This window comes from Spermophilus citellus (genome assembly GCF_964194105.1).
Source record: "Spermophilus citellus genome assembly, chromosome: 17".
Classification (NCBI taxonomy): domain Eukaryota; kingdom Metazoa; phylum Chordata; class Mammalia; order Rodentia; family Sciuridae; genus Spermophilus; species Spermophilus citellus.
Genome location: NC_138199.1, coordinates 39,554,125 through 39,581,303, shown reverse-complemented (window position 1 = coordinate 39,581,303; position 27,179 = coordinate 39,554,125). Strand labels below are relative to the sequence as shown.

At 37.3% G+C, this 27,179-nt stretch overlaps 2 protein-coding genes across 7 annotated transcripts in view; both read right to left on the bottom strand.

Moving 5' to 3' along the window:
- BCAS3 (BCAS3 microtubule associated cell migration factor) overlaps positions 1-3,654 on the bottom strand; it is a 633,828-nt gene extending 630,174 nt beyond the window's left edge. For all 6 annotated transcript variants that reach the window (XM_081270282.1, XM_081270287.1, XM_081270285.1 and 3 more), the window contains exons 1-2: positions 3,586-3,654; positions 2,078-2,163 (exon numbers count right to left, since the gene is read on the bottom strand). In XM_081270282.1, coding sequence (XP_081126408.1) covers positions 2,078-2,160 — 83 coding nt within the window. In that variant the 5' untranslated portion in view covers positions 2,161-2,163; positions 3,586-3,654. The remainder of the gene's footprint in view (positions 1-2,077; positions 2,164-3,585) is intronic.
- Positions 3,655-8,713: 5,059 nt separating this feature from the next.
- PPM1D (protein phosphatase, Mg2+/Mn2+ dependent 1D) overlaps positions 8,714-27,179 on the bottom strand; it is a 45,271-nt gene continuing 26,805 nt past the window's right edge. Inside the window, exons 4-6 of the mRNA XM_081270289.1 lie at positions 22,171-22,361; positions 17,521-17,763; positions 8,714-10,908 (exon numbers count right to left, since the gene is read on the bottom strand). Coding sequence (XP_081126415.1) covers positions 10,351-10,908; positions 17,521-17,763; positions 22,171-22,361 — 992 coding nt within the window. The 3' untranslated portion in view covers positions 8,714-10,350. The remainder of the gene's footprint in view (positions 10,909-17,520; positions 17,764-22,170; positions 22,362-27,179) is intronic.

The following is a 27,179-nucleotide window of genomic DNA, read 5'->3' as shown; positions in this document are numbered from 1 at the left end:
AACCCCACTAAAAGTGTGTACTGCATAACTAAAAGCAATATGCAACATGCTGTGAACACCATATTGTGAGACAACACAGAATACTAAATAAGGACACAGATCCCTATTCACAGTAAATAAGAACAAAACAATCTGGGCTTGATCCTGGCTCCCCTTCTTGAGGGCTGGGAGTATAAGTGGTAGAGTGCTTGCCTAGCATGCACAATTCCCTGGGTTCAATCCCCAAGCATCACAAAAAAAAAAGGAAAGAAAAAAGTTAATATGGTGGCTCCCTTCTTTGACTGTTACCAAGGAGAATTCAATTTTTCCCTATTTTGATTTCCTCAACAGTACCCAACTCATAGCTAATAACATGTATAACTTGTTGCTATGATTCATAGTTAGAAAAGAAATATATCTCTCGGAAGTGTAGAGGAAGTATCACGGTAAAAGATCATATTACACATATCCTTGGTCAATCTGAGAAAGCAATCTTAGTGTAAAATGCTAAACTACTACCCAAGGGAAATAATCCAAGACTACTACAATTTCCCTCTAACAGCATTTTATAAGGCATAAAACGAGCCTCATCTCTACCAGGCCCTGAAGGGTCTTAATTGTCTACCTCAACCTATTTTAAATAGGTCATTTTTCCTGCATCAGGACTACATTTCATTTATAAAACAGCCTATCTTTCCCACATCTGTTCACCCTATTCCCTTTGCCCTAAATGTATCTTTGATTCCAAAAGCCTAAATTTTTTCAGCCTTAAAAGATACATTCTTACTGTTACCTTCTTAAAGAAATCTTGTCTGATCACACTCCTAAAATACTTTCTAAATTCGTATGCTGTTTTGCTGGAATCCTTTCTTTTTTGCAGATTACACTAATATCAAGTATGTACATCTTTAAACCACACTGTATTATAAACTCCTAGAAAATATAGATAGTCTTTGTCAAAGATTATCCAATATCTATAAATTTTCTCTTGATACTTTGAAACATTCTGAGACCTAGAGTAAGAGATACATTTTATATTACAATCTAGTAATCATATACATACATAGGAATATATTTGTGCACAGCATGAAATAATTCTAACTTCCTTTATATGTATGCTATTTGTGGTGTTAGAGATCTAACCCAGGGCCTCACATATGCTAGGCAAGTGCTCTACCACTGAGCTATGCCTCCAGATGCTATTTAATTATTAAAACACAGATCTTGACCCACCAAGTTGATTTTATGATCCAATAGTTTGTTAAACCTAGAGTTTGAAAAACCATGACTCTTCAGGATTTAACACAGTATTCTTTTTTTTTTTTTTGGCACCTGGGAGTGAATTCAGGGGTACTTGACCAGACAGCATCCCCAGCCCTATTTTGTATTTTATTTAGAGACAGGGGTCTCACTGAGTTGCTTAGTGCCTCACCGTTGCTGAGGCTGACCTTATACTAGCAATTCTCCTGTCTCAGGCTCCCAAGCCGCTGGGATTACAGGCATGCACCACCACGCCCAGTTTAGCACAATATTCTTTACGTACTCTATAGCTCTCCAAATGTTCCTTTTATCTGGCCTCAGCAATGATATTCCCTCAACCTGTAAAGCCAAAATTTTTAAAGATTTTTACAAAAGTAAGCACTAGTTAAAAAGAAAATCTGATGTTGGATACAGGGGTGCCCACCTATAATCCCAGCAACTAAGATGGCTGAGGCAGAAGGATCACAAGTTTGAGGACAGCCTCAGTAAATAAGCAAGTAAGTAACTTAGCAAGACCTTATTCAAAATAAAAGATAAAAAGGGCTGAGGATGGGGCTGGAGTTGTGGCTCAGTGGTAGAGCGCTTGCCTGGCATGTGCGAGGCCCTGGGTTCAATCCTCAGCACCACATATGAATAAATAAAATAAAAAAGATCCATTGATAACTAAAAAATATTTTTTCTTTAAAAGGGGGCTGAGGATGTAACTCAGTGGTAAATCACCCCTGGGTTCAATACGCAGTACCAAAACAAAACAAAAATAAAAACAAAAATTTGAATGTTAGTTATTATTGTGAGTAAAGTTTTCTTCAGCTGTTGGGCTTATCTGAAGTATGCTTACGTGACAGCCTGAGGGCGAACCACAACTCCACCAGTACAACGACTGGGTCTTCTAGGAGAATCTGTAGCCATAGCTTCATTCATAAAACCTGGTTCCAGAACAAAAAAAAAAAAAAAAAAAGCTTAATCATAATCATTAGAGGAAGAAAGTCTTATGATTACTTACCAGAGAATCCTTCTGAAAAAATGCCTAAAAAGATTGGCATGGTGGCACAAACAAATAATCCCAGCTACTTGGGAGGCTGAGGCAGAGGAGTAGCCAGCCTCAGCAACTTAGCATTGCTCTATCTCAAAATTAAAATTAAAAGGGCTCAGGATGTGGCTCAGTAGTAAGGCACTCCTGTATTTAATCCTCAGTAATGGAAAGGTTGGGTGATAAGGGGACCAACAAAGTACAAAATCCTCCTGAAATTTCTATTAAACCAGAAAAAGAAAATATTTTTTAAATTCCAAATTATGAGGTTTTTTTTTTTTATATATATATAGACAATGTCTCAGAACCAAAAACAGTAAATGCTCTTGCTGGACCCTTTGTTCTCTTGTTAACATACACTAGAAAGATAAGAGAATGGGATGGGATGGGAATCGTAGCACAGGAGCAATTAGATAAATATTCTACCCTGGTGAGCCAAAATAAAAGAATTTATTCAAATTTTAAGTTGAGATAGTGAATATGCACATGGAATAATATTTCAAGACCCAAAGGAACAATGACATGATACCCCTCTACTTTCTTATTAAACCTGCTGGGAATCTCAGTAAGACAGCAGGGCCTCATTTAAATCATATTTTCAACCTCTGTCTATTGTAACCTAATCTCCAGGCTGAATACATATGTATATAAACATGCATGGTGTGAGATGCCCCTTATCCTTCCCCATTGCATCACTAAATCCTCATCCTTGAATGTCTAATGAGTCTCTGAATCACTAAGGAGGTTTTAAGAGCATGGAGTCTACTTGTTTAAGGTTAAAAGAGGACTGACAGCAATATTAAAGCCCAGAGCACGAAACTAATGCGAAAAGAACCTAAAACCATCACTTCTAAGTAGGAAGCATTCTATTACCTTGTTTGAAAACTCCCAAACTGATAAGTCCCATCTCCTACACCTTTTGCCAACTGGTCCAGCTACCCCTTCCTTCCTCAGGGGGTACCTTTCAACTCCAGCTCCCTTATCCCTCTCATTTCCATTCCACCCTTTCTTTTCCGAACCAGTCATCCAACCTCTCTCTGTTCTTTAAAGGCCCTGTCATCTGAGGACCACTCTCGCCAGCCCCTCAGGCCCCACTCTCCCAAAACACACTCACACAGCGCTATCCACTTAACCTCCAACGCAGAGCCACCGCTGCCCCCGGCCGCCCTCTGGCCCCTTGCCCTTCTCCCCTCCCCCTCTAGTCTCGACACCTCTCTCCCGTCGAATTCCTGCCAGCCAAACACTGCCCCCCTCACGCTGCCTGCCCCCCGTCCGCTCCAATCCTCCCCAAAGCCAAAGACCCGCCAGCCCTCTCACCGGCCGCTCCGCCGGTAAACGCTGTTCCCCAGCTCCAGGCTCACTGTTTGGAGTCTCCCCTCGTGATTGACGGCTTCCACTTCCTACCACGCCTCAGCGGAACCACCCTGCTAGCCAATCCCAGAAGCAAACTGGCCCTGGACGGGCACCGCCCTTGGAGGTCAGCTTCGCCAACCAGCAAGTAGAAAAGAGGCGGACCCGCCTCCTGAACATATCCAATCCGCTGGGGCTGGAGGGAAAACACAACAGTATGTAAGTTCGGGTGAAGTCGATGTATCAGGTTCGGTTGCGAACGCAGTCAGGTAGGCAAGGATTACGAACGTGTCTATTTTAGTGGCAGACAGTACCATCGTGGGTTTGTTTAGGAAAAAACAACATGCCCCAGACACCTGCCGACCTCGCCCAAGCGTCTCAGACTGGGAACCAGAGGGCAGGGAGACGGGTCTGTTTACATCGAATTCTCGCGACAGCTGGTTCGAAACTCAAAGCACGTGGACGTGGCAGCTGCCAATCACTCTTAACTGGCCATTCATCCGTGCCGAAACCGACTTCTGCCCCGCCCTTTGCGATGTGTTTACCTTCCGGGATCCTAGGCTGACTCGCCCCGCAGATCAGCCCTGGAACCTAGGCGGTGTTGTTCTGAGGAAGGGGCATGGCGGTGGTCTTGTTAGCTTTGAGCTCCCTTATAGAACCAGGATTGAGTGTTTACCACAGTTTACATCTTCCTTATCGGGATCTAACCACTGTCATTTTTTTCATACTTTTTAAAAGAAGAAAAATTGATTTATTGATCCCTCCGCAGTCTTTGATTTTACTTCATATGCAATACTTTATTACCAAATTTAATGCTACAACAGCTTCATGAAGATATTGCTTATTAATAGGCACGGTTTTGTAACTAATTGTCTGATACAACAGTAAACATTAGGAAGATCTTAGTACAATGGAGGAGGGAAAGGTTTAGTAGAAAAACTACTACCTCCCAAATACGAAATCTCAGGGCGCGGTGGCACACGCCTGTGATCCGAGCGGTTCGAGGTGGAGGATGAGGCAAGACGACTGTAAACTCAAAGCAGCCTCAGCAACTTGGAAATATCCTGTCTCAAAATTTTTAAAAAAGGGCGGAGATGTGGCTCAGTGGTTAAGCGCCCCTGGATTCAACCCCTGTACCAAAAAAGAAAGGATGAAAAAAACAAGAGCCCAGCGCAGTGGTGCACCTCCTGTAATCAAAGCACCTTGAGAGACTGAGGCAGAAGGAAGGCAAGTTCAAAGTCAGTATCAGCAAATTAGCGAGGCTCTAAGCAACTTATTGATACCCTGTCCTCAAAAATTAAAAAGGGTTTGGGATGTAGTTCAGTGATTAAGAACCCTTAGATTCAATCCCCAGTACCAAAAAAAAAAAAAAAAAAAAAAAAAAAAAAAAAAAACCTTCCTACATTAAACACACTACAGAAAAAATCTTCCCAGTATTCTGAATTCCTTCTGTTTTTACTGTTGTACGTCTTTTTTTTTTTAACCAGGGATTGAACCCAAGGGCACTTAACCACTGAGCAAAACCCCCAGTCCTTTTTTATTTTTTATTGAGAGGGTCTCACTGGGTTACTTGCAGCCTAAGTTGCTGAGGCTTGCTTTGAACGTGGGATCATCCTGCCTCAGCCTCCTTAGCCACTAGGATTACAGGCCTGTGCCACCATGCTGAGCCAGCACTGGCTTCTTTATTGTCTCTGTAATGTGTTTTGGGTGCTTCTTTTCTGTAAATATCCTTTCCTCCCATCTACAACGTTAAATACTTCCTAGACAATAGTAGGCCAAGCCTTTTACATTGCTGAATCCCCCTTAACACGTAACAGCCATGAATCCACAAGAATTTAAAAATTAAGATTTCTTTGAATGTAATAACTATTGTTCATATGCTGTCCAGAACCCAGAGCAGTATTAAAAACAAAACCTAGATACCAATAACTAATAATCACAAATGGGATGATCAACATTTGGATAAATTTTTCAGTTTAGAGTTGATTTTTGTTCTGCTTGTTGGTTTTGTTTGTAGTACTGGGGATGGAACTCAAGAGCCTGAGTTACTTTCCCAGCCCCTTGTAAATTTTATTTTAAGACAGTGTCTCACTAAATTGCTGAGGCTGGCCTCAAACTTGAGATCCTCCTGCCTCAGCCTCCCAAATTGCTATGATTACAGGCATGCGCACTGTGCCCTACTGTTTTGTATGCATTGTTAAACCTCATAACTCTTTGACTATTTCTCTTCATAGCTATGGTAAAATCAAGCAAACAAAATCATAAAGGATATATCTGTGCACAAGTTCATTCATTCATAAATTCAACTAATACCTGAGTACCTATCAAGTGTTAGGTGTGTTCTGAGTGGGGATATATATAGCCCAGTGAACAAATGGACAAATCATTGCACTTGTCCTTAGCCAAAGAATTCACACTCTGATGGGAAGACAGAATTAAACACAAATTGAGAAGGTAAAGTAGTGTAAAATTCCATGAAGAAAAAGAATCCAGATAAATACATCAGCAAATGGCTTATTTTAGATAATATAGTCAGGACCAGGTCATACCTATAATCCCAGCTGCTCAGGACTTGAGGAAGGAGGATTTCACATTAGAGGTCAGCTTCAGCAATTTAGTGAGATCCTGCCTCCAAAAAAAAAAAAAAAAAAAAAAAAAATTAATAGAGCTGGTAATGTTGCTCAGAGGTAAAACACCCCTGGGTTCAATCCCCAGCACAAAACAAACAAAAAAGATAGTACAGTCAGGGATATTTGTTTTGTGTGTGTTGTTTTGTCTTGTGTTGTGTTGGGGGTTGAACCCACAGCCTGGAGCATGCTAAGTACATTCTCTAGCCTACTCCCAGCCTGGAGAGAACATTTAAATAAAAACCTCAAATAAATGAGGAAGACATTCTGAGAGAGCAGTCCAGACAAAAGGATCAAATTACCCAGCCCCTAAGAAGAGTTTTAAGGAAAAACAAGAAAATCAATGTGGCTCAAATATAAGTGAACTAAGTTGATCTTACTGCAAACTAGTTAGGGAAGATAAAGAATGGCCAAATGCAATATGGTCTTACACAGAATTATAAGGAGTTTCCATTTTTTTTATAGGATGGGAACCTATTGGAAGAATTTCAGCTAGGAAGTGTCATATTATTTTTTTCTTGAAGTTCAGGAATTCAGCCTAAGGGTTCACCCATGCTAGAGAAGTGCTCTACCACTGACTACATCCCAGCCTTTTTAAATTTTGAGACGGGGGGGTCTCACCAAGTTACCTAGGCTCTCCTTGAATTTGCCCTCCTCAATTTCTGGAATAAGTAGGATTACAGGTGTGCACTGTCACTCCTCACTGACACTTGATTTTAACAATGCCAAAGTAATCTATTTTCTTACACAACTATGGTGAATACAAATATTTTTTTTTTTTTACCAGAGATTAAACCCAGCAGTGCTAAAACACTGACTCACACCCCTAGCCCTTTTTAAAATATTTTATTTAGAGACAGAATCTCGCTGAGTTGCTTAGGGCCTCACTAAATTATGAAGGCATCCTCCTGCCTCAGCCTTCCGAACCCCTGGGATTACAGGTGTGCACCACCATATCGGACAATATTTTAATTTTCAGGGCTGGGGATATAGTTCAGTTGGTAGAGTGTTTGCCTCGCATGCAGAAAGGCCCTGGGCTCAATCCCTAGGAACACACACACACACACACACACACACACACACACACACATGTGTACATTTAATTTTCAATAAATTTAAAGACAGGATTGAATCCACACCTCTAGTCCCAGCTACTTGAAAGGCTGAGGCAAAAGGATCACTTACCAGCTTGAGGGAACATATCAAGACACCATCTCCGGGGGGAAAAAAAAGGAAGAAAGAAAATATCATATAAGAAAAAGATAGCCAGGCTCAGTGGTGCACGCCTGTAATCCCAGCAATTTGGGAGGCTAAGGCAGGAGGATCACAAGTTCAAGGCCAGCCTGGTCAATTTAGCAAGACCCTATCTCAAAATAAATATAAAAAATGGACAAGGATGTAGCTCAATTGTAGAGCATCCTTGGGTTCAATCCCCAGTAGAGAAAGAAGGAAAAAAGAAAAAATGTTTCATTACTGATAGCAAGAACTGTTTGGATTTTCTATGTTTATAGATGTTATATGTTAGACAATAATAGAGAGGGCAATACAATGGTAAAGTTTCTACATTCCACTTTAAGTGATCAAATATTGATTGAGTATAAAAGAATGTATAATTCCTAATGTAACAACTACTTATGGCAAAATATTTTGCTTCATAGATTAAAATCTTGAGGCTAGGGACATAGCTTAGTTGGTAGAGTACTTGCCCACATGCACAAGGCTCTGCTCTGCGTTCAATCCCTGGCACCACAAAAAAAAAAAAAAAAAAAAAAAAAAAAAAAAAAAAAAAAAAGAAAGAAAAAGAAAAAAAAAGAAAAGAAAAAATAAGAAGAAAGAAAGAAAGAAAAAGAAAATTAAGTTCTTAACTTTTGTTACCGGCACAATATATTTAAGGGTAAAATATACTGAAATGCGTTCTTCCATCACATGAATTTTTCAAGTATCTTTATGATGAAAAATTCAATGTTCATTAATGCTGTTATGAAAACATGGCTAGTACACACCTTGTGAAAGCTCTGTTAGGGGTTGGGGATATTGCTCAGTGGCAGGGCACTTTGCTTAGCTTTTGTGAGTCTCCAAGTTTCATCCCCAGCACTGGAAAAATAAAGATTACATAACCCATTACACTAATCAAGTGGAAATTTTAACTTCATGTATAGGAATATTTTATTTACAACCACTAGGAGATAAAAGTGAAAAGTAGCTAAACAGATTTTAATATACACATATATTTGATGAATTTCAACTTAGTACAGATAAAATATCATAGATATAAAGATGGAAGTCCTTCACAATGAATTAACTCCAAAATTGTCTATTCGTTGCTATGTCTCTATCTTGGAAAGATATGAAAAACAAATTCTTCAACATTCAAAAATCCATAAGCTGGGGATGTAGTTCAGTGATAGAGCACTTCTGGAATGTATGAGGCCCTGGATTTGATTCCCAGTACCCCACGGAACAAGTCCTAGGTTTAATCCCCACCCACAAAACAATTCAAACCAACAAAGCAGCCACAAATAACATTTTATCACTGGTTCTCAATTAATACTTTCATAGAAAATTGATATGCTTCCAAGTATATATTTTCTAGTATATGTGACACACATTGTTGCATGTATAAATTCTTTTTATTTTTTTTTTTAATTTGGTGCAGGTTATTGAACCCAGGGCCTCAGTCATGCTAAGGAGATGTTGTACCAATGAGCTACAACCCCAACCCATGAATTAACTCATTTATCTGTCAATGAGATTTCTTATTCCTAATAAAATTTAACTTTTTTCTCATAGAACACAATTCATCACACTTGGTGCTTTAGTATTGTCCCTTTTCCCTGCTATACTACTAAAGTATAAATAGTGGGGGGTGGGTTTTTGAGTTTGTTTGTTTTTCTGGTGGTATAGATATTGGAACCCAGGGCCTTAAATGTGCTAGGCAAACACTCTACCACTGTATTACATCTCCAGACCCTGTTTTATTCATGGTCAATTGATACATATTCCACCAAATATTCATAAATCATAATTTAATCATATTCTTTTTGGATAATTTGTTTCTATGCATTCTATATTAAAATTTAAAATTCAGTTTAAAAATGAATATTACACATATTCAAGTCATTACTCTAATGCATTATCATAGCACAATAGACTATTAATATATACCATTAAAACAAACCACCAACAAAAATCCAGTTACATGAAGAACAGCTCACTGATTTATTAGATGAACAAACATACTCATATAATCAATGAAAACTGTACGATACAAAATAATTTAAGAAATGTTGGAAATTAGCAGCACCATCTGTTATTGAAATAGCAAGAAAAACTTCACATATTTAAGCAAACACTAGAAAGGGGATAACTATTTAAAGAACTAATAATGCCACTGGTCTGGGAAGACTGAGAAGGGCACTGTTTTAGGCAAACACACACCAAGATTCAGTGAGTATATCTGATGGTTAATGTTTTAGAAAAATGCTAATGAAGTAAAAGATACTGCATAGTGTTTTAATTAGGACAAGGAAACTAACATCCAGCTACTTTTAGCATGGCTCAACACTTCTATGAAAAATTTAGTTCTGAATTATGAAATTAGAAATAAAAAATACTTTTTAAAAGACACGAGTAGTCTCTAGGAAACATTAAGTGGAACACAGGTCACTATGAAAATACATCATTCTTCCAGTCTGCTTAATAATTTACTTTAAAAAGTTGTGTTGTTTTCATCACAAGTGGCTTGTACAAATTTTTAATAAGCATTTTAAAAAGTTTAAATGTATTTCTAAAATCTAATAGATTCTTTTGATTTTTTTAAAACATTTAGCCCTGTTGTCACAATTACTGTGTATCAGAATAAGAGACCGAGTTTGTGTGAAAGATACAAATTTACACACATTGTACAGCAACATATACCCTAACATCTACAAAATTCACATTTATAATACAAGCAAATACAAGGCCAGGATAAAACTGTTAAATTCCAAAAAGTCAAACTGTATACTCTTTTTATTTTGTCCCCTTAAAAAAGTTCAACTTCAGTGCCAAATCTAAAAAGCCCTCTTATATCATATTGGAAAAACCTCAATTCCCAGATACTTTTCAGCAAACACAAACAGTTTTCCTGTGCTGATGTAGTAAAGGATTTCCAATTTTTCTGTGGCCCCTAAGTCTGCGTCGCATGGTGAGTTTGACAGAGTTCTTCCGCTGTGAGGTTGTGGGGAGGCTTCCAGGTTGAGCACCACTACTTCGGCTTAAGCCATTTCGTCTATGCTTCTTCATAAGGGGGCCAGAGTTGGATTCTTCTAATGTCCTTTTAAAGTTCGCTGGAGGGGTTCTTTCAACTTCTTGAGCTTTCATTTGACCAGGAGTTGACATCTTTAAGTTTTTTTGGTCCAAGATGGCATTTGTTGAATTTGTAGGCACAAGGCCAACTGACAGGGTATTATTCAAAGAATCGTGTATCCTTAAAGTCAGGGCTTTAGTGCAATTTTCTTCAAGTGGCTCTGGATCTTTTGAGGGTATAACTACAGCCTGGACGCTCCCTCGAGCTATCTCAGCTGGGACCTCTAAAAAATTCTCTGAGAAGGCATTACTACGAACAAGGGCAGGTATATGGTCCTTGGAGTTCAGCCTTGGCCATTGATCCTCTTCCAGAGACTGAAAAACAAGAAGGTAAAACAAGAAATAATTTATCCTAGAACTCAATAAATCCACAACACATATTAGGCTCCTTACAAAGTGATTAAGAAGGCAAAAATACGATATGCATTCAATCACTTATTATATCGTCACTGAACTGTGTTACAAGGCTCTATGAGGGTAACCTAGGTGAGTGGAAAGCAATATAAAGGTAACGATGACACTCAATCCTGTCTATGGGGTAACAGATGAAATAAGTAATCTATTGGAGTGGGTTAAAATTCATCTCATCATTAGTATTTCCTGTATACTAGTGAGTAACTAAAAATAAGATACTTTAAGGAATAAGATTTCAAAACAGACCTTAAAAATAACTATAGGCACACATTTATAGCACCTTCACTCTGTATCCAAACATGAAGATAAAAGTATCATAATCTATGTACATTTTAATTTTATATGTAGCAACAACTAAACACTAAAGAAACAACTCTAAAATGTGTGTTGTGCAGCACTGGGATAAAACCCAGGGCCTCCTCCATGTTAGACAAGCTCTCTACCACTGAGCTACATCCCCAGCCCCATAAATCTAATTGTTTTACACAAAGCCTTGTATTTTTCCATAGGGACCATCAGAAAATTGCTTCAAGGGCTGGGTTGTGGCTCAGCGGTAGAGCGCCCACCTAGCACGTGCGAGGCCCTGGGTTCAATCCTCAGCAATATATATATATATATATATATATATATATATATATATATATATATATATATATATATCGTGTCCAACTACAACTAAAAAATAAATGTTTAAAAAAATTGCTTCAATGGGCTGGGGATGTGGCTCAAGCGGCAGTGTGCTTGCCTGGCATGCGCGCGGCGCTGGGTTTGATCCTCAGCACCACATACAAATAAAGATGTTGTGTCCGCTGAAAACTAAAAAATGAATATTAAAAAATTCTCTCTCTCTCTCTCTCTAAAAAAAAAAATTGCTTCAAGAAGCTATTAACAGCATCCTAATTTTATGATAACCCAAACAAATGCCTACTTAAACATTTTGAAAACTTTTTTTTTCTTTGAATACTGGGGATGGAACCCAGGGGCACTGTACCACTAGCCTACATCACCAGTCCTTCTATTTTTTATTTTGAGACAGGATCTTCCTAAGTTGCCCAAGCTGGCCTCAAACTTGTAATCTTTCTGCCTCAGCCTCCCGAGTACCTGTGCTTACAGGTGTGCACCCCCAATGCCCAACTAATTCAAACAATTCTTCCAAAGTAATAATATTTTATAAAACCATTGTCTTAGTATTTTTTCAAGGCAAGAATCAAAATGCAGGGCTGGGGATGTGGCTCAAGCAGTAGCGCACTTGCCTGGTTCGATCCTCAGCACCACATACAAAACAAAGATGTTGTGTCCACTGAGAACTAAAAAATAAATATTAAAAAATTCTCTCTCTCTCTCTCTCTCTCTCTCTCTCTCTCTCTCTCCCTCCCTCCCTCCCTCTCTCACTCTCTCTTAAAAAAAAAAAAAAAAGAATCAAAATGCAGGGAAAGACAGTAGAATGAATCAGACATAACTTTCCTGTGTTCATAAATGAATACATCATGTTCAACCACAAAAATGGGAAGTGATAATCTATGTATCTGTGATGTGGTCAAAATACATTCTACTGTCATGTATAACTAAAAAGAACAAATAAAAAAGAATCAAAATGCAAATATAACTCTCTCCAAAATGTGTAAAATTTCCCAAGTGAATTCTCAACTACATTCATAAAATATTAACATATGATTAATATATGTAGAGTAGTAAATGATTTAATGATATCTTACTCTGATATAAAATCCCATGTCAGTAAACACCTTTCTAAAAAGTTCTGTATAAATACATACTTATAGTAAGAAAGTTTCCTTTAATGTATCTAGAATTGAAACAAATGGGAAGCCAAAGCATATAGAATCTTGTAGACTTAAATATCTCAATCTAACCATAGAAGTGAACATTAGTGGGGAGGGGGGAGAATCTAGTACTGCCCCAAATACATTGCTCCTCTTTTTTTATTGCACATCTATAATCCCAGCGGCTTGGGAGGCTGAGACAGGAGGATCAAAGCCAGACTCAGAACCGTGAGGATGCTAAGCAACTCAGTGAGACCCTGTCTCTAAATAAAATACAAAATAGGGCTGGCGATGTGACTCAGTCGTCAAGTGCCCCTGAGTTCAATCTCCAGTATGCAAAACACACACGCTCTTGTTGGGCCTAGTGGTGGTACATGCTTCTAATTCTATCAACTTGGGAGGCTCAGGCAGGAGGATACCACGTTCAAAAATAGACTGGGTAATTTAGCAAGACCCTGTCTCTCAAAATAAAAAAGACTGGGGATGTGGCTCAGTGGTTAAGTGCCCCTAGTTCAATCCCCAGTACCAATAAATGAATAAATAGAATATGCTTTCTTTCTGAAGTCACTGATTCATTCATTTATTATATATTGTGTGGCTTATTAAATAAGTCTGGTTATTCTTGCCTGCTTTAACAGTGAATGGAAAGCAGCAATCTTTTTGTTGTTTTTTAAGAGGCAGGTCTCTCTATGTGGTCCAAGCAGGTCTCAAACATGTGCTCTCCCTGCTTTGCCCTCTCAAGTAATGGGCATCAATCTTAATTCAAGAATCTAGTATTGGAAAAAAAAAAAATTTCTGTTCTTTAATACTGACACATGGTTTTCAATAATATCAATGAGATTTTTGTGTGCATTCATCCCTTAATTGATTCAATTATTTAAACTGGTAACAAGCATATTCTGACTGATCACAGAAAAATAAATCATAAAAAAATCACTGACAGGGGCTCAGGTTATGGCTCAGCGGTAGTGCACTTGCCTCGCATGTGTGAGACCCTGGGTTCAATCCTCAGCACCACATAAAAATAAATAAACAAAATAAAGACATTGTGACCATGTATAACTAGAAAGATATATTTTTTAAAAATCACTGACAAAGAATCATGCAGCTCTAATATAGAAACAAGTATATAACAAGACCAGCAGTGAATAAGTTCTGTAGCAGAAGTCGTCCTACTGCTAAATAATCACTTGTCACTATTTAGGAACAAAAACAAGGACTAATCAAGCTATTTATAGGAATACCACATATTGCTGCAGCATGGATAACAAGGTTAGACACAGACTGAATTCCTTTATTTTTAAAAAAAGGAACAATTTCATAGTTCATAGAATTTATAGTAATTATTCCTTGCTATGTCTTGTTTAAATTCACAGATTATTATTCTGACACTACAAGTGGACTAGGTTTTCTTGTCCCTCTTCCTCCTTGAACTTTTCCTTCTCCTTCTCCTTTTATTGGCACTCTGTGAATACATCACATCTGTTAGCACAAGCAACTGCTTAGGTTTCTTAGACTCATCCCAGATTAATTTGTGTTGTTAATCTTTCTTGTTATATTCATAAAATACTTATTATATATTGAAAGATTACTCTTTAAAAACATACCTTAAAAGCTTCACTGACTCAGGTATCTCCTCCCATCTATGTTATAAGCCAGTATTAAACAACTAATTACAAATTATGCCTAAGGCACAACTGAAGGTAAATTTTCTTTTTTTCTGAAACTGTCTCTTTTTCCTCATCCTTCCTTCCTATTGCTCTTTTATAAAAACAACTATATTTAGTTCTTCCCTACAGAAAGAATGAAGAAATGTGAGCCATTTCAATCCCTTAAACCAAGGTATTTTCACTGTATCTACTCCAAAACAAATAACACACACCAGAACCCAACTAAAATTGACATGTCTGTAGAGTAACCTGACATGCATAGTCTAAATATGAACTTTTTTTTTTTTTTTTTTTGGTGCATGTACATTTGGTGGTAGAGTACTGGATTGAAGCCAGGGGTGTTATACCACTGAGCTCTATCCTCCCAGTTCTTTTTATTTATTTATTTTTATTCAGAGACAGAATCTTGCTAAGTTGCTGTCCTTGAACTTGTGATACACTCAGTGAAATGTGAATAAATCTTAACCCAATTGTCATCACATTTATCTAGATGTTATTAGACATAGGATACTGCAACAATTAAATAAATTAGAGATGTAGTGAATACCTCCCTTTAAGTCAATTAAGGTAACCAAATAAAATACATAAATAAAGCAGATTTGCTTCCACTACTTGTTAGTACAATCAAATTCTAATTATTCTGAATTGATCTAAATATTTCCCCATGTTTGGAAAGGGGTAGTAGGTTAACAACCAACCATCCCTGTACATAAATTAGTACATGTAAAAATCTTCTTATCAGCCAGGCCTGCTGCCACATGCCTGTAATCCCAGCTACTTAAGGAGTGGAAGCTGAGGCAGGAAGATCACAGGCAGAATGTCAGTCTGCCAATTTAGGGATAACCTGTATCAAAATTTAAAATAAAATAAAAATAAGGGCTAGAACTGTAGCTCAGTGCTTACCAAAACCAACAGCAACTCTCCTTACTTTAACTTTGGTCTAATTATTAGGTGATTATATCTCAGAATTGAGGTTTGTTTCTTTCTTTCTGGAGACAGGATTTCACAAACCCACCGGGTTTATCAAACTTCTAGTCTCAAAAGATCCTCTTGCCTCAGTCTAATTTTTTTTTTTTTTTATCAGTACTGAGGATTGAACCAAGAGCCTTGCACATGTTAGGTATGTACTCTACATCTGAACAATAATCCCCCCCACACACTTTTTTAAAATAAATTTTATCTTTTTAAGAATTTAAGATTTATTTTATTTGTATTTTTAATATGGTGCTGAGGATAGAACCCAGTGCCTCACACATGCTAGCAAGCACTTTACCACTGAGCTACAACCCCAGCCCCTAAATTTTATTTTGAGACAAATCTTGCTAAGTTGTCGAGGCTGGCCTCAAAATTGTCCTCTTGCCTCAGCCACCTAAGTAGTTAGGATTATAGCTATGTGCCTGGCCTAAGAAATAGTTTTTAAACATTTTATGTACAATTTTCCTAATGCCAATCAACAGACTACAATAATTTTTATTTGAGTTCAACATTGAGTATTTATTCCAATCACAATACTCTCTTGCTCCCTTACCAATGCATAACCATAATGTTTCCTTCTCTATTCTAACTAAAGATCAGCTATTCAAGTAAATCGGGGAACAAAAAAGTAGTGAATACATACAATATTCAGAAAAAGGCAAACAGGCAGCCATATGGTGCACACCTGTAATCCCAGCAACTTGGGAGGCTGGGGCAGGAGGATTACAAGTTCGAGGCCAGCCTCAGCAACGTAGTGTGACCCTGTCTCAAAATAAAAAATAAAAAGAGCTGGACACATAGCTCAAATGGTAGCGCACTCCTGGGTTCAATCCCTAGTACCACAGGGTTGGGGAGAGAAATAGGCAAGTAAACAAGTTTCGAAGGAAAGAAAGCTTTGACAAGGAATTTCTATAGGAATATTACTATAAAATAGTCAATTTTTTTGGTAGTGCTGGGGGTTCGAACCCAGGGCCTTCCAGAATGCTAGGTAATCATTCCACCACTGAGCTACACACCCAGCTTGTTAATTTCTAAATAAAAAGATTCCACTTTGTTATATATATTTTTGCCATTTCCATGTTAGAAAAAAGTTAAACAGTAATAATAAAAAATTGCCTGAATATACAATATAAAATTCTTCTGTATTTCCCATTTTAATGGTGAGGCCACTCAAAATATATTCTCAGAAAACAAGATTAGCCTTGTTTTATATTAAAGCAATTATCAATATTACTAATTTTTGGTAGGAAAAAACAGGATGAAAACACAACCAAGTATTTGAGGTCTCATTAAATTAGACAAGGGGAATTAGATAAGGTAAATTTGTTTCTCAGCATATATTAAACTTATTCAATATTAACAGGGTTAAGAAACAAGAATATGTATCTTACTCATGTTAACAGACATCCAGTTCTAAGTTCTGCAATTCCAAGATCCAGTTCAATTTTGATTCTGATGACCTTATCCAGACTGTTTAATCTCTCAGTCATATTATCAATAAATGGGATATATAATACTGATATCAATACCATTTCTGAGTTATTGGGTTCAAATGAATATTATAGATCAGAATGCTTCAAAACTTCCTAAAGCTTTACAAATGTTCACAGGATCAGAAGGGGATCAATAAATTTCAAACACTAATATTCTTCAGGGAACCAAACAGTTTTCTAGTAAGTGGTATACACCCAGCTGACATTCAGATTAGTACTGATGTGAAGCTAGCTCTCTGACAACAAATTACATAACAAAGATCCATCACCTTGAATTTAGCTCAAAATTCCATTTTATCAATAATCTAAAACGTATTTGTGGGCTGGGGATGTGGCTCAAGCGGTAGCGCGCTCGCCTGGCATGCGTGCGACCCGGGTTCGATCCTCAGCACCATATACCAAGAAAGATGTTGTATCCGCCGAGAACTAAAAAATAAATATTGAAAATTCTCTCTCTCTCTCTCTCTCTCTCTCTCTCTCTCTCTCCTCACTCTCTTTAAAAAAAAAAAAATTAAAAAAAATAAAATGTATTTGTAGGCAACACTAACCAAAGGAATTCTATTAAAACAGAACCTTAAAATTACAGAACTATACCTTGACTGGTGGTGTAGAACATGGAGAAGGAGTCATCACACAGCTTTCCTGACTATTATAAGAAGGGCTATCAGTCAGGTTCAGATAGAGCTCATCTTCATTGGTGAAGTGTCCCTGATTGTCCACTCCTGGAGAGATGCAGATTACTATGGCACTGGTGTTATCTGCCCGAAGCATACGCTGCCTCCAGCGGCCTAGTGCCCGATTCACAAGCATTTTGGCACAAGATTGTCCAGGCTCACCCTGTATTTAAAAAAAAAAAAAAAAAAAAAAAAAACAAGAAAATTAACTCACATTTAGTTGCCACTAAATATGTATCAAATTAAAAAATGGGTATTCAATGTGACCTAAGTAAATAAAGCTCCCAAATTTTCAAACATTATCCATAATTCCCATAGCTATTTTGAAGTAGTATTTCTAAATTTAAAAAAAAAATAACAAAGACCTAATTTCTTTAGAAGAGCTCCTACAAATAAAAAATGATGACCTAACATACAAATTATTAAAGAAAATTGATAAGGAAATATAAACAGCTCTCTCTCTAAATATAGATATATAAAAGGTCAGTGTCATTCCTAAAAGGAAAAAAGTATTAAAATTAGTTCCAGTATACAGAGAAAATAAATGCCAACAAAAAGAAAAGAATCTCATGTTATATAAATAAATATGCCCTGAAATAAAAGAACACCATGTATGAATTCGAAACTTGCTAAATTTTCAGCTGGAGACATGGCTCAGTGATAGAGCAAGCAGCTAGCTTGCATATAACCCTGGGTTTAAGCCCTATCATTGCAAACAACAAACAAACCAAAACAATTACTAAAAGTTCTGGGGATGTAGCTCAATGATACAACATGTATTTAACATGCACCAGGCCCTGGGTTCAATACCAAGCACCAAAAGAAAAAAAAATTTTTTTCTTCTAAGTTTCAAAGAATAGAAATGAAAATGTGTTCCAAAAATAGTGCTAAATGTCTTAAATTGTTATGTGGAAACTTTAAAAATTAGTATATTGTTTTATGTGATAAAAAAATTAATGTAAATACAAAACTATTAATGCACTATAACATACTATGATGCACATTATATATGATATAAATTTATTAGAGCACTACTAGCACTATATAAATTCATTTATAATTAACTGTATGCAAAGTACAGTAATTCATCTGGATGTCTTCTGTCTCTGAAGTTTATATATTCAAATAGGATAAAGAGCTGAATTTTCTTCATCTTCTCCTTGGGAAAAAAGGAAATCATCTTCATTTGGGATTATTCATCTTGGATGCATTCCTACAACACACGCACATGGCAAATAACTCCGCTTAGCTACTTTGTTTAAAATTTTAATATTGGAGATGAGGTGTAGCTCAGGGTACAGCACTTGTGAAAGGCCCTGAGCTAGATCACCACCACTGGAAAAGACACACACACACACACACACACACACACACACACACACACAGCCATCCATCCTTACATACCCAAGACAAGTCTGACTTTTTCATATACATATTTTTTTACCACTACCTTATCCCCTCTTTCTTATACCTTCTTTGTCCAGTTTATAATCAAGATTTACTAAAGTGTTATAAAATACAGGTACTAATAAAATTACAGCTTGAAAAGTCTTCTCAGTCTTATATTTTCTGAAACTGTTTACAGGAATTTATCTAATGCTACAAGTGCTTGTTGCCACTTGTATAGAGTCTGTTTTGGTAGATAAATTGATTTCATGGTTACAACTGATGCATACATTAAAACTTTAATAAAAATTCCTTCATGAGTTAATTTGCCCTTTTTTTAGATAATAATTTTTTCTTCTTTTTTCAAATTTATTTGCATAAAGTTGTTTTAGAATTGTGGGGTTTTCTTTTTAAATCTTTTTTATTACTTTTCTTTTTTGATACTGGGAATTGAAGCCAGAGGTGCTTTACCACTGAGCTACATCCCCAGTCTTCTTTACTTGTATTTTTAAACAGGATCTTGCTAAGTTGCCGAGGCTGGCCTTGAATTTGTGATCCTCCTGCCTCGGTCTCTAGAGTAGCTGAGATTAACAGGCATGTGCCATCACACTTGGCTAGAGATATTTATAAGTGGAATTATGTCCACTCAAACTTTTTGTGCATTTTTGCTTGTTCTAAGAATATCAATCATACCTCATTTGTCTTTTTAAAAGAACAATCTCCCCCTACCCAATTTTGTGAATCTCTAGATCATTAATTTCTGTTCTTTTACTATTTTCATTCTCCTATTTGGAGACTTTACCCTGATGTTCTTTTAAGAAGCTGCTCTTTTTTACTTTTTAAATATTTTTTTGGTTATTGATGGACCTTTATTTATTTACATGCAGTGCTGAGAACAAACCCAGTGCCTCACACATGCTAGGCAAGTGCTCTACCACTTAGTTACAGCTGCAGCCCCAGATGTTCTTTTTATATGGCTTTCTGACTGGATCACTGAGATCAAAAGCATCCTAATTTCTTTATTTTATTTTTTTAAGAGAGAGAGAGAATTTTTAATATTTATTTTTTATCTTTGTTTGTATGTGGTGCTGAGGATTGAACCCGGGCCACACGTGTGCCAGTCGAACGTGCTACCGCTTGAGTCACATCCCCAGCCCCAATATTTTTATTTTTTATTTTTATGTGGTGCTGAGGATCGAACCCAGGGCCTTATTCATGCTATCCTAATTTCAAAAGGTGAAAAAATATGCACCTCATAATTGAGGAAAGGCAGCATTAACCTCTACTACATGAATCTATTACATTACCCAGAGCATATCACTTTCCAGACACTAGCTTAGGACTTACTGTTTCAGTATGCCTGTTTCTCTTCCCACATTATTAGTGAAAAAATAAATTCACATTAAGCTATTTTCACTACCATACCTACATTTTTGCTTCAGCTCACTATAATTCTGCAGATTTAGATCCCCTTATATTTTGTCCTTTTCAACTTTACAGTCTTGCTAAGTGATCTCATATAGTGTCAATGATCTTCTGAACTCACTATTTCCAGGCTTCACTCTCAAATATGAGTAACTGCCTACTGATACTATCTATCTAGATGAACCGTAGGTACCTCCAAGTCAATACATCTACATATGAAATATACACTTCCTCTCAAGTAAAATAATGTGCTGCTTCTTAAAAATAACTCTACCAAGGTCAGAAAGTTGGATGTTATCACCTTTTCCTTCTTATAAGCCCAAATTCCATCACAATTCTATCACTCATGAATTTCTTGTTTTCTTTCTTTCCCCCTCCCCCTCCCCCTCCCCCTCTTCCTCCTTTTTTAACATTGTTGCCTTAGATTAAATTTGCAAGTTTTCCTATTTGGAATATAATATTAGCCCCTAAAAGGAAGTCTAATATACCCATTAATAAAAGTTATTAGCAACAAGAAAAGAATATGAAGAGACCTGGATATCTGATTATATAACTATTCACCTTCTCTTAGGGATCCTTCACTAATCATTACTACCACCCATTCTCTTTCAATGCCAAACTTGTACCTGTTTGCTTGTATTATTAAGCTAGATATTCTTCCTGTGCTTCGTAAGTAACAGATAGGTTCATATCCATTATTGTTTACCCTCTGTTTTAGTTTCAAGTGTTTAATGAGCAAACTATCTAAAATCAGCTTTCCAATAACTCTCTACTGCCTGACTATAAACATTTAAGTCCATAACAGACCAACCCAAACCTTTTTGCCTCATCTCCTTTTGCTTCCAAGGCACACCAAGCTACTTGTGAAACCTGAAACCTGTGTCATATTCACCTCTTATTTCTGGCTTTACACATGGTATTCTCTTTGCATGGTAAGCTTCTTTCTTCTCCCTTGTTCTATTACCTGGAAAATTCACCCCATCATTAAGACTTGTTCAAATATCACTCTCTTCCAGAAATACAGTCTCCCCGAGTTTCCTGTCTTTCTCTATTTCCCAGTTCTTATAGACTTGTAATTATTGTCATATGGATGTTTCCTACAATACTCATTCTGGAAACTGTTTGGCAGACTACAAAACTGGCTTTTGTCTTTGTCATGTCATGCAAGTATCTCTGAGATCATTGAAGAGTTCTGAATTACAAAAAAAAAAAAAAAGATTTCTAAATATAGACAGGCACAGAAGCACATTCCTTTAATCCCAGTTACTCTGGAGGCTAAGGTAGAAGGATCCCAAGTTCAAAGAGGTCAGCTTGGGCAACTTGGCCAGATGCTATCTCAAAACAAACCAACAAAAACTGAGGAGTATGCCCAGTGGTATAGCACTGCCTAGCATGTGTAAGGCCCTGGACTCAACCCCTAACACCACCCATGCCACAAATCTATAATCCATTAGATAAAATAATTTTCATATTATTAAATCTTCTTTGATATTTGACAATGTAACACATTAAGTCTTAAGACAACAATATGAATTGAGACAACTCATAGCTTAAAGAACTCACAATCTGAAAAGATTGATATTTATATATTCTATTAGTTGTTTGGGTTGTTTTGTTTTTTGTTTTTTTTTTGGGGGGGGGCGTGCTAAGGAGTGAGGCCAGGCTCTGATGAGCTATATTCCAAGCCTATATATTCTGTTTGTAATAAAAATATTCAGACCTAAAAAATAAGTACTAAAATTATTGAGTAATTGCTCACCATCAAGTATTTTTTATCCTCTTGGTCCTGGCACATTGAGATGGCATCCTGGGGTGGAATCATATTCCAAAGTCCATCACTCCCCAAGATGATATATCTGTGCTTCTGAGGATCAAGAGTGTGGACACTTGTGTCTGGTTCAGGTGACACCACAAACTCACCACTGAAGAAATCATAGCTCCACAAATCACCTGAGGAAAGAAAACAGAAGAAATAAGTAGTATTATTTCAAAGCTAATGGTATCAGATCAACAGATTAAAGGAAAAAATGTACATGTTCATGTCAATAGATATAGAAAAACATTTAATAAAATCAAAATCCACTCATAATTAAAAATTTGCCAGCAAACCAGGAATAAAAGGAAATTCCCTTAACCTGATGATGAGGTGGCACACGCTATAATCACAGTGACTTAGAGAGGCAGAAGAATTAAAATTTGGAGGCCAGTGTCTGTAATCTAGTGAGACCCTGTTCCAAAATAAAAAAGAACTGATATAGCTCAGTTGTAGAGTATATGTAGGTTAAATTCTCCGTAGTAAAGGAAGGAAGGGAGGGAAAGAGGGAGGAGGGAAATCTGTAGAAGGACCTGGGGATTTACCTCAGTGGTAGAAGGCTTGCCTGACATATGGTAGGCCTGGGTTCAATCCCCAGCATCTATGAATCTCTCTCTAACTAACCTCACCGCACCCCTGCCCTCCACACACATACACACAAACAGAAATCTGCAGCAAATATTTTACTTTTTGGGGGGGGGGGGTATCCCAGGCTGGCCTGAAAATTGTGGACCTCCTACTTCAGCCTCCTTAGCTGCTGGGATTACATGCCCACACCAATGTTCTTGGCTCATCTTACTTAAAGGTAGGCTATTGAAAGTATTCCTTTCAAAATGAATAAAAAAGAAAACTATGCCTAGGATTATCATTTCTCTTCCAATATTTTACTGGAGTTCCTTCTGAGCACAGTAATATGATAAAAATAAGTAAGTAAATTGAAAAAGCAATGAGCCATCATTATTTATACATAATTTCAATTCTACATGGACCACCAAAAAGAAATTAACTATTATAGTTAACGGGAAAATGTAGAAAGGTTGTTAAATATGAGCCTATATATAGAAATCAACTGTATATACAATGACAATGTAAATTTAAAACAATTCCATTGAAAACATGAACCAAATGTACACACCTAGGAATAAACTTAACAAAAGTTTCAAAAGCAAATAGGTACCAGTAAGAGGTATTTAAGATGAGAGAGCTCTCTGAACAAATTTTTTAAAACCTCACCATGCTTGGTGGTGTACACCTGTAATTCCAGCAATTGGAGAGACTAAGGCAGGAAGATCACAAGTTCTAGACCAGCCTCAGCAACTTAGCAACAATCTGTCTCAAAATTAAAAAATGAAAAAGACTGCGGATATAGCTCAGTGGCAGAACGCCCCTGGGTTCAAGCCCTAGTATCCTGCCCCCAAAAGAAAATTACAGAGGTGTTTTTTTGTTTGTTTATTTGGTTTTCTTTTGGTGATATTAGGAATTAAACCAGACCTTTGCACACGCTAGGCAAACATTCTACCACTGAGCTACATCTTCAATCTTTTAAATTTTGTTTTTTTTTTTAATTATTTTATTGTTGGTTGTTCAAAACATTATTTTTTTTAAATTAAATTTTGTTTTTATTTAGAGACAGAGTATTACTAAATTGCCCAAGCTGGGCTAGAATTTGGGATTTTCCTTACTCAGCCTCCAGAGTAGGTAGAGAGTATAAGCATGCACCACCAGGCCCAACTTCTGATTCATTCAAATGACAGACTGCATATATTGCATTTGGATTATGTGAACTTAAGTGGACTCATTGATTCCAGTAGTTTCCTAGCAAATTCTTTAGGATTTTTTAATGCAACCTTGTCTTTTCTGGATAATGATGGTTTTAATTTTATGCTGAATCATGAGATTAGATTTCATATTTTACCACTAATACTAATATTTCAGCATGTATCTCCTAAACATGTGGATGTTCTCCTACAAAACCATACTCCAGAATTTAATACTGACACCATATTGTATAAGGTAAAGACCATGTTTAAATTTCCCAGTCGTTCCAATAATGCAATTTTAATATCCAAGATTTATTGAAGAATCATTCATTACATTTAATTGTCAAATTTTTTGCTGTTTTTAACACAGAAAAGTTCCCTATTTTTGTTTGGTTTTGTCCTTCATGGAATTGACAGATGTAAAGAGTTCAAGTCGTATTAAAGAATGACCCTTTAATTAGACAACTCCTGTTCTAAGTCTGAGGATGTAGCTCAGTGGTAAGAGTACTTGCCTAGGAAGCAAGTCTAAATTTGATACCCAGCACCATGAGCACACACAAAAACAGTTTGTTCCTCACCAAAACATGCCATATTTTAGGAATGATTCTTGAATCCCCACTTGTTTTTTTTCCCCCCTTTTCTTTGCAGTACTGGGAATTGAACTTGGGGATACTCCACCACTGAGTTACTTACTCTACCCAGTCTTTTTAATTTTTTTTTTTTTTAAAGAGAGAGTGAGAGAGGAGAGAGAGAGAATTTTTTTTTTAATATTTATTTTTTAGTTCTCGGCGGACACAACATCTTTGTTGGTATGTGGTACTGAGGATCGAACCCGGGCCGCACGCATGCCAGGCGAGCGCGCTACCGCTTGAGCCACATCCCCAGCCCTTTTTAAAATTTTTTATTTTGAGATAGGGTCTCACTAAGTTGCTGAGACTGGCCTCAAGCTTACAATCCTTCTGCCTTAACCTCCCAAACTATTGGGATTACAAGCATGCACCACTACACCCAACTTACATGGCTTTATCTAAGATCAAATAAGTAGTAGGGGTCAGAAATGGGCCTTTAAATAAAAGTTTTGGTGAAGGTTTGCTCACCAAAACAGAATCACAGAATGTCATTTCCTTAGGTCCTAAAGGAAGGAAACTTAGACATTGGCAGACATGGTTGTTGACTGCTAGCTGGTCATTTCCCCTTTTTACTCCATAGAGGGCACTGAAGAGACACCAGAAGAGAGGAGGCCCTGTCCTGATTCTAAGGAACCCTCATTTGCTTGTTCCTGTGGCACCTAGCAGCCAGCAGTCCACAGTATACCCAGAAAATTTCTGTACCCCCTCATCTATAGGTGATTTCCATGGAATTTCCCAACAATTTTTGCCTCATCTAATCCATACTCAAACTACAACCAAATCATCTCTTTAAAACACAAATCTAGCCAGGTGTGGTACTGTATGCCTATAATTCCCGTAACCTAGGAGGATGAGGCAGCAGGATCACAAGTTCAAGCTAGTCTCAGCAATTTAGCAAGGACCTAAGCAACTTATGTCTCAAAACATAAAAAGGACTAGGGATGTAGTGCCATGGTAGAATGCCCCTGGGTTCAATTCTCAGTACCAAAAAAAACAAAAAAAACAAACAAACAAACAAAAAAAGTTAAACATAAGACAGTTTGCTGTGTTAACCATGCAGCAGCTTCATATACCTTGTTTATTGCATCTCAATTCGATCAAGAAGCTGCATCATGTGACTGACCTATACCATTTAAGTTTATGTAAGTACACTCTAACACTTGTACAACAATGAAATAACCTAAGGACACTTTGTGTGTGTGTGTGTGTGTGTGTGTGTGTGTGTTGTCGTCTAAGGATTGAACCCAGGGGCACTTAACCACTGAGCCACATCCTCAGCTCTTCTCATTTTTTATTTTGAGATAGGGCCTCACTAAGGTGCTTAGGGCCTTGACTAGTTGCTGAGGCTGGCTTTGCACCTGTAATACTCCTGCCTCAGCCTCCCAAGACACTGGGATTACAGGTGTGCACCACCATGCACAGCCTACATTTTGCCGAACATATCTCCATCTTTTAGCAGCACATGACTGTATAATAAAGGACCTTAAATTAGCACTTTCACCTAGAAGACCAGAGAAACATGTTAACCGATTTTGAATATGTAAATAACTATCATGCAACAGATAAAGTACACTGCTCTGTTTTTGTTTTAGCATACAAAACTAGGGCTGATATCTGAAAGAGTCATGGAGGCAAATTTTTAACTCACAATAAAATAATAATTAGATCGTTGGATAATGTAAATCTGTGCTTTGTAAGTAAAGATTACTGGGGCTGGAGAAGAGTATCACTGGACTGAGCAGGACTATCTGAACCAGAAAAACCAGCTGATTTTTCTGCCACCTCTCTATCAGTCCCTCTTATTTTTCTTCTACATAATCACTTACGGGTTTCAAAACTTGCTTAAAATGCTTGGCACACTCACACACATAGACAAAATAACTTGACATCTACTTTGGTTCACCTTACCTAGAGTAAGATCCTGCCCTCAGTTCAATGAGTTCCCTGTTTAAAAACAAACAAACAAAAAACCCTCAGCCGCACGTGATGGCACATGGCTGTAATACCAGATACTGGGAGATTGATGCAGGAGGATCTCACATTTGAGACCAGCTCAGCAACTTAGTGAGGCCCTATCTCAAAATAGAATTAAAAGGGTTGGGGATATAGCTTGGTGGTAAAGCACCTTCAGTACAAGGCACTAGGTTCAATCCCCACAAACCACAAAATGGAAACAAAACCTTCCACTATCTATTTATTTGGTACTGGGGATTGAACCCAGCAACACTTTACCACTGAGTTTTACCCCCTGTCCTTTGATTTTTATTTTTTGAGATCAAGTCTCGCTAAGTTGCTTAAGGCCTTGCTAAATTGCTGAGGCTGGCCTTGAACTTGAGATTCTCCTGCCTCAGCCTCATACATCGCTGGGATTACAAGAATGTGCTATGCACTCAGCCCCTTTGGTCAGTTCCTTGACTCTCATGCCCTGTTTTTTGTTGTTGTTTTGTTTGTTTGTTTCTAGTATTGAACCCAGGGATGCTTTACCACTGAGCTACATCCCAGTCCTTTTCTTTTATTTTTTATTTTGATACAGCATCTCACTAAATTCCAAGACTGGCCTCAGACT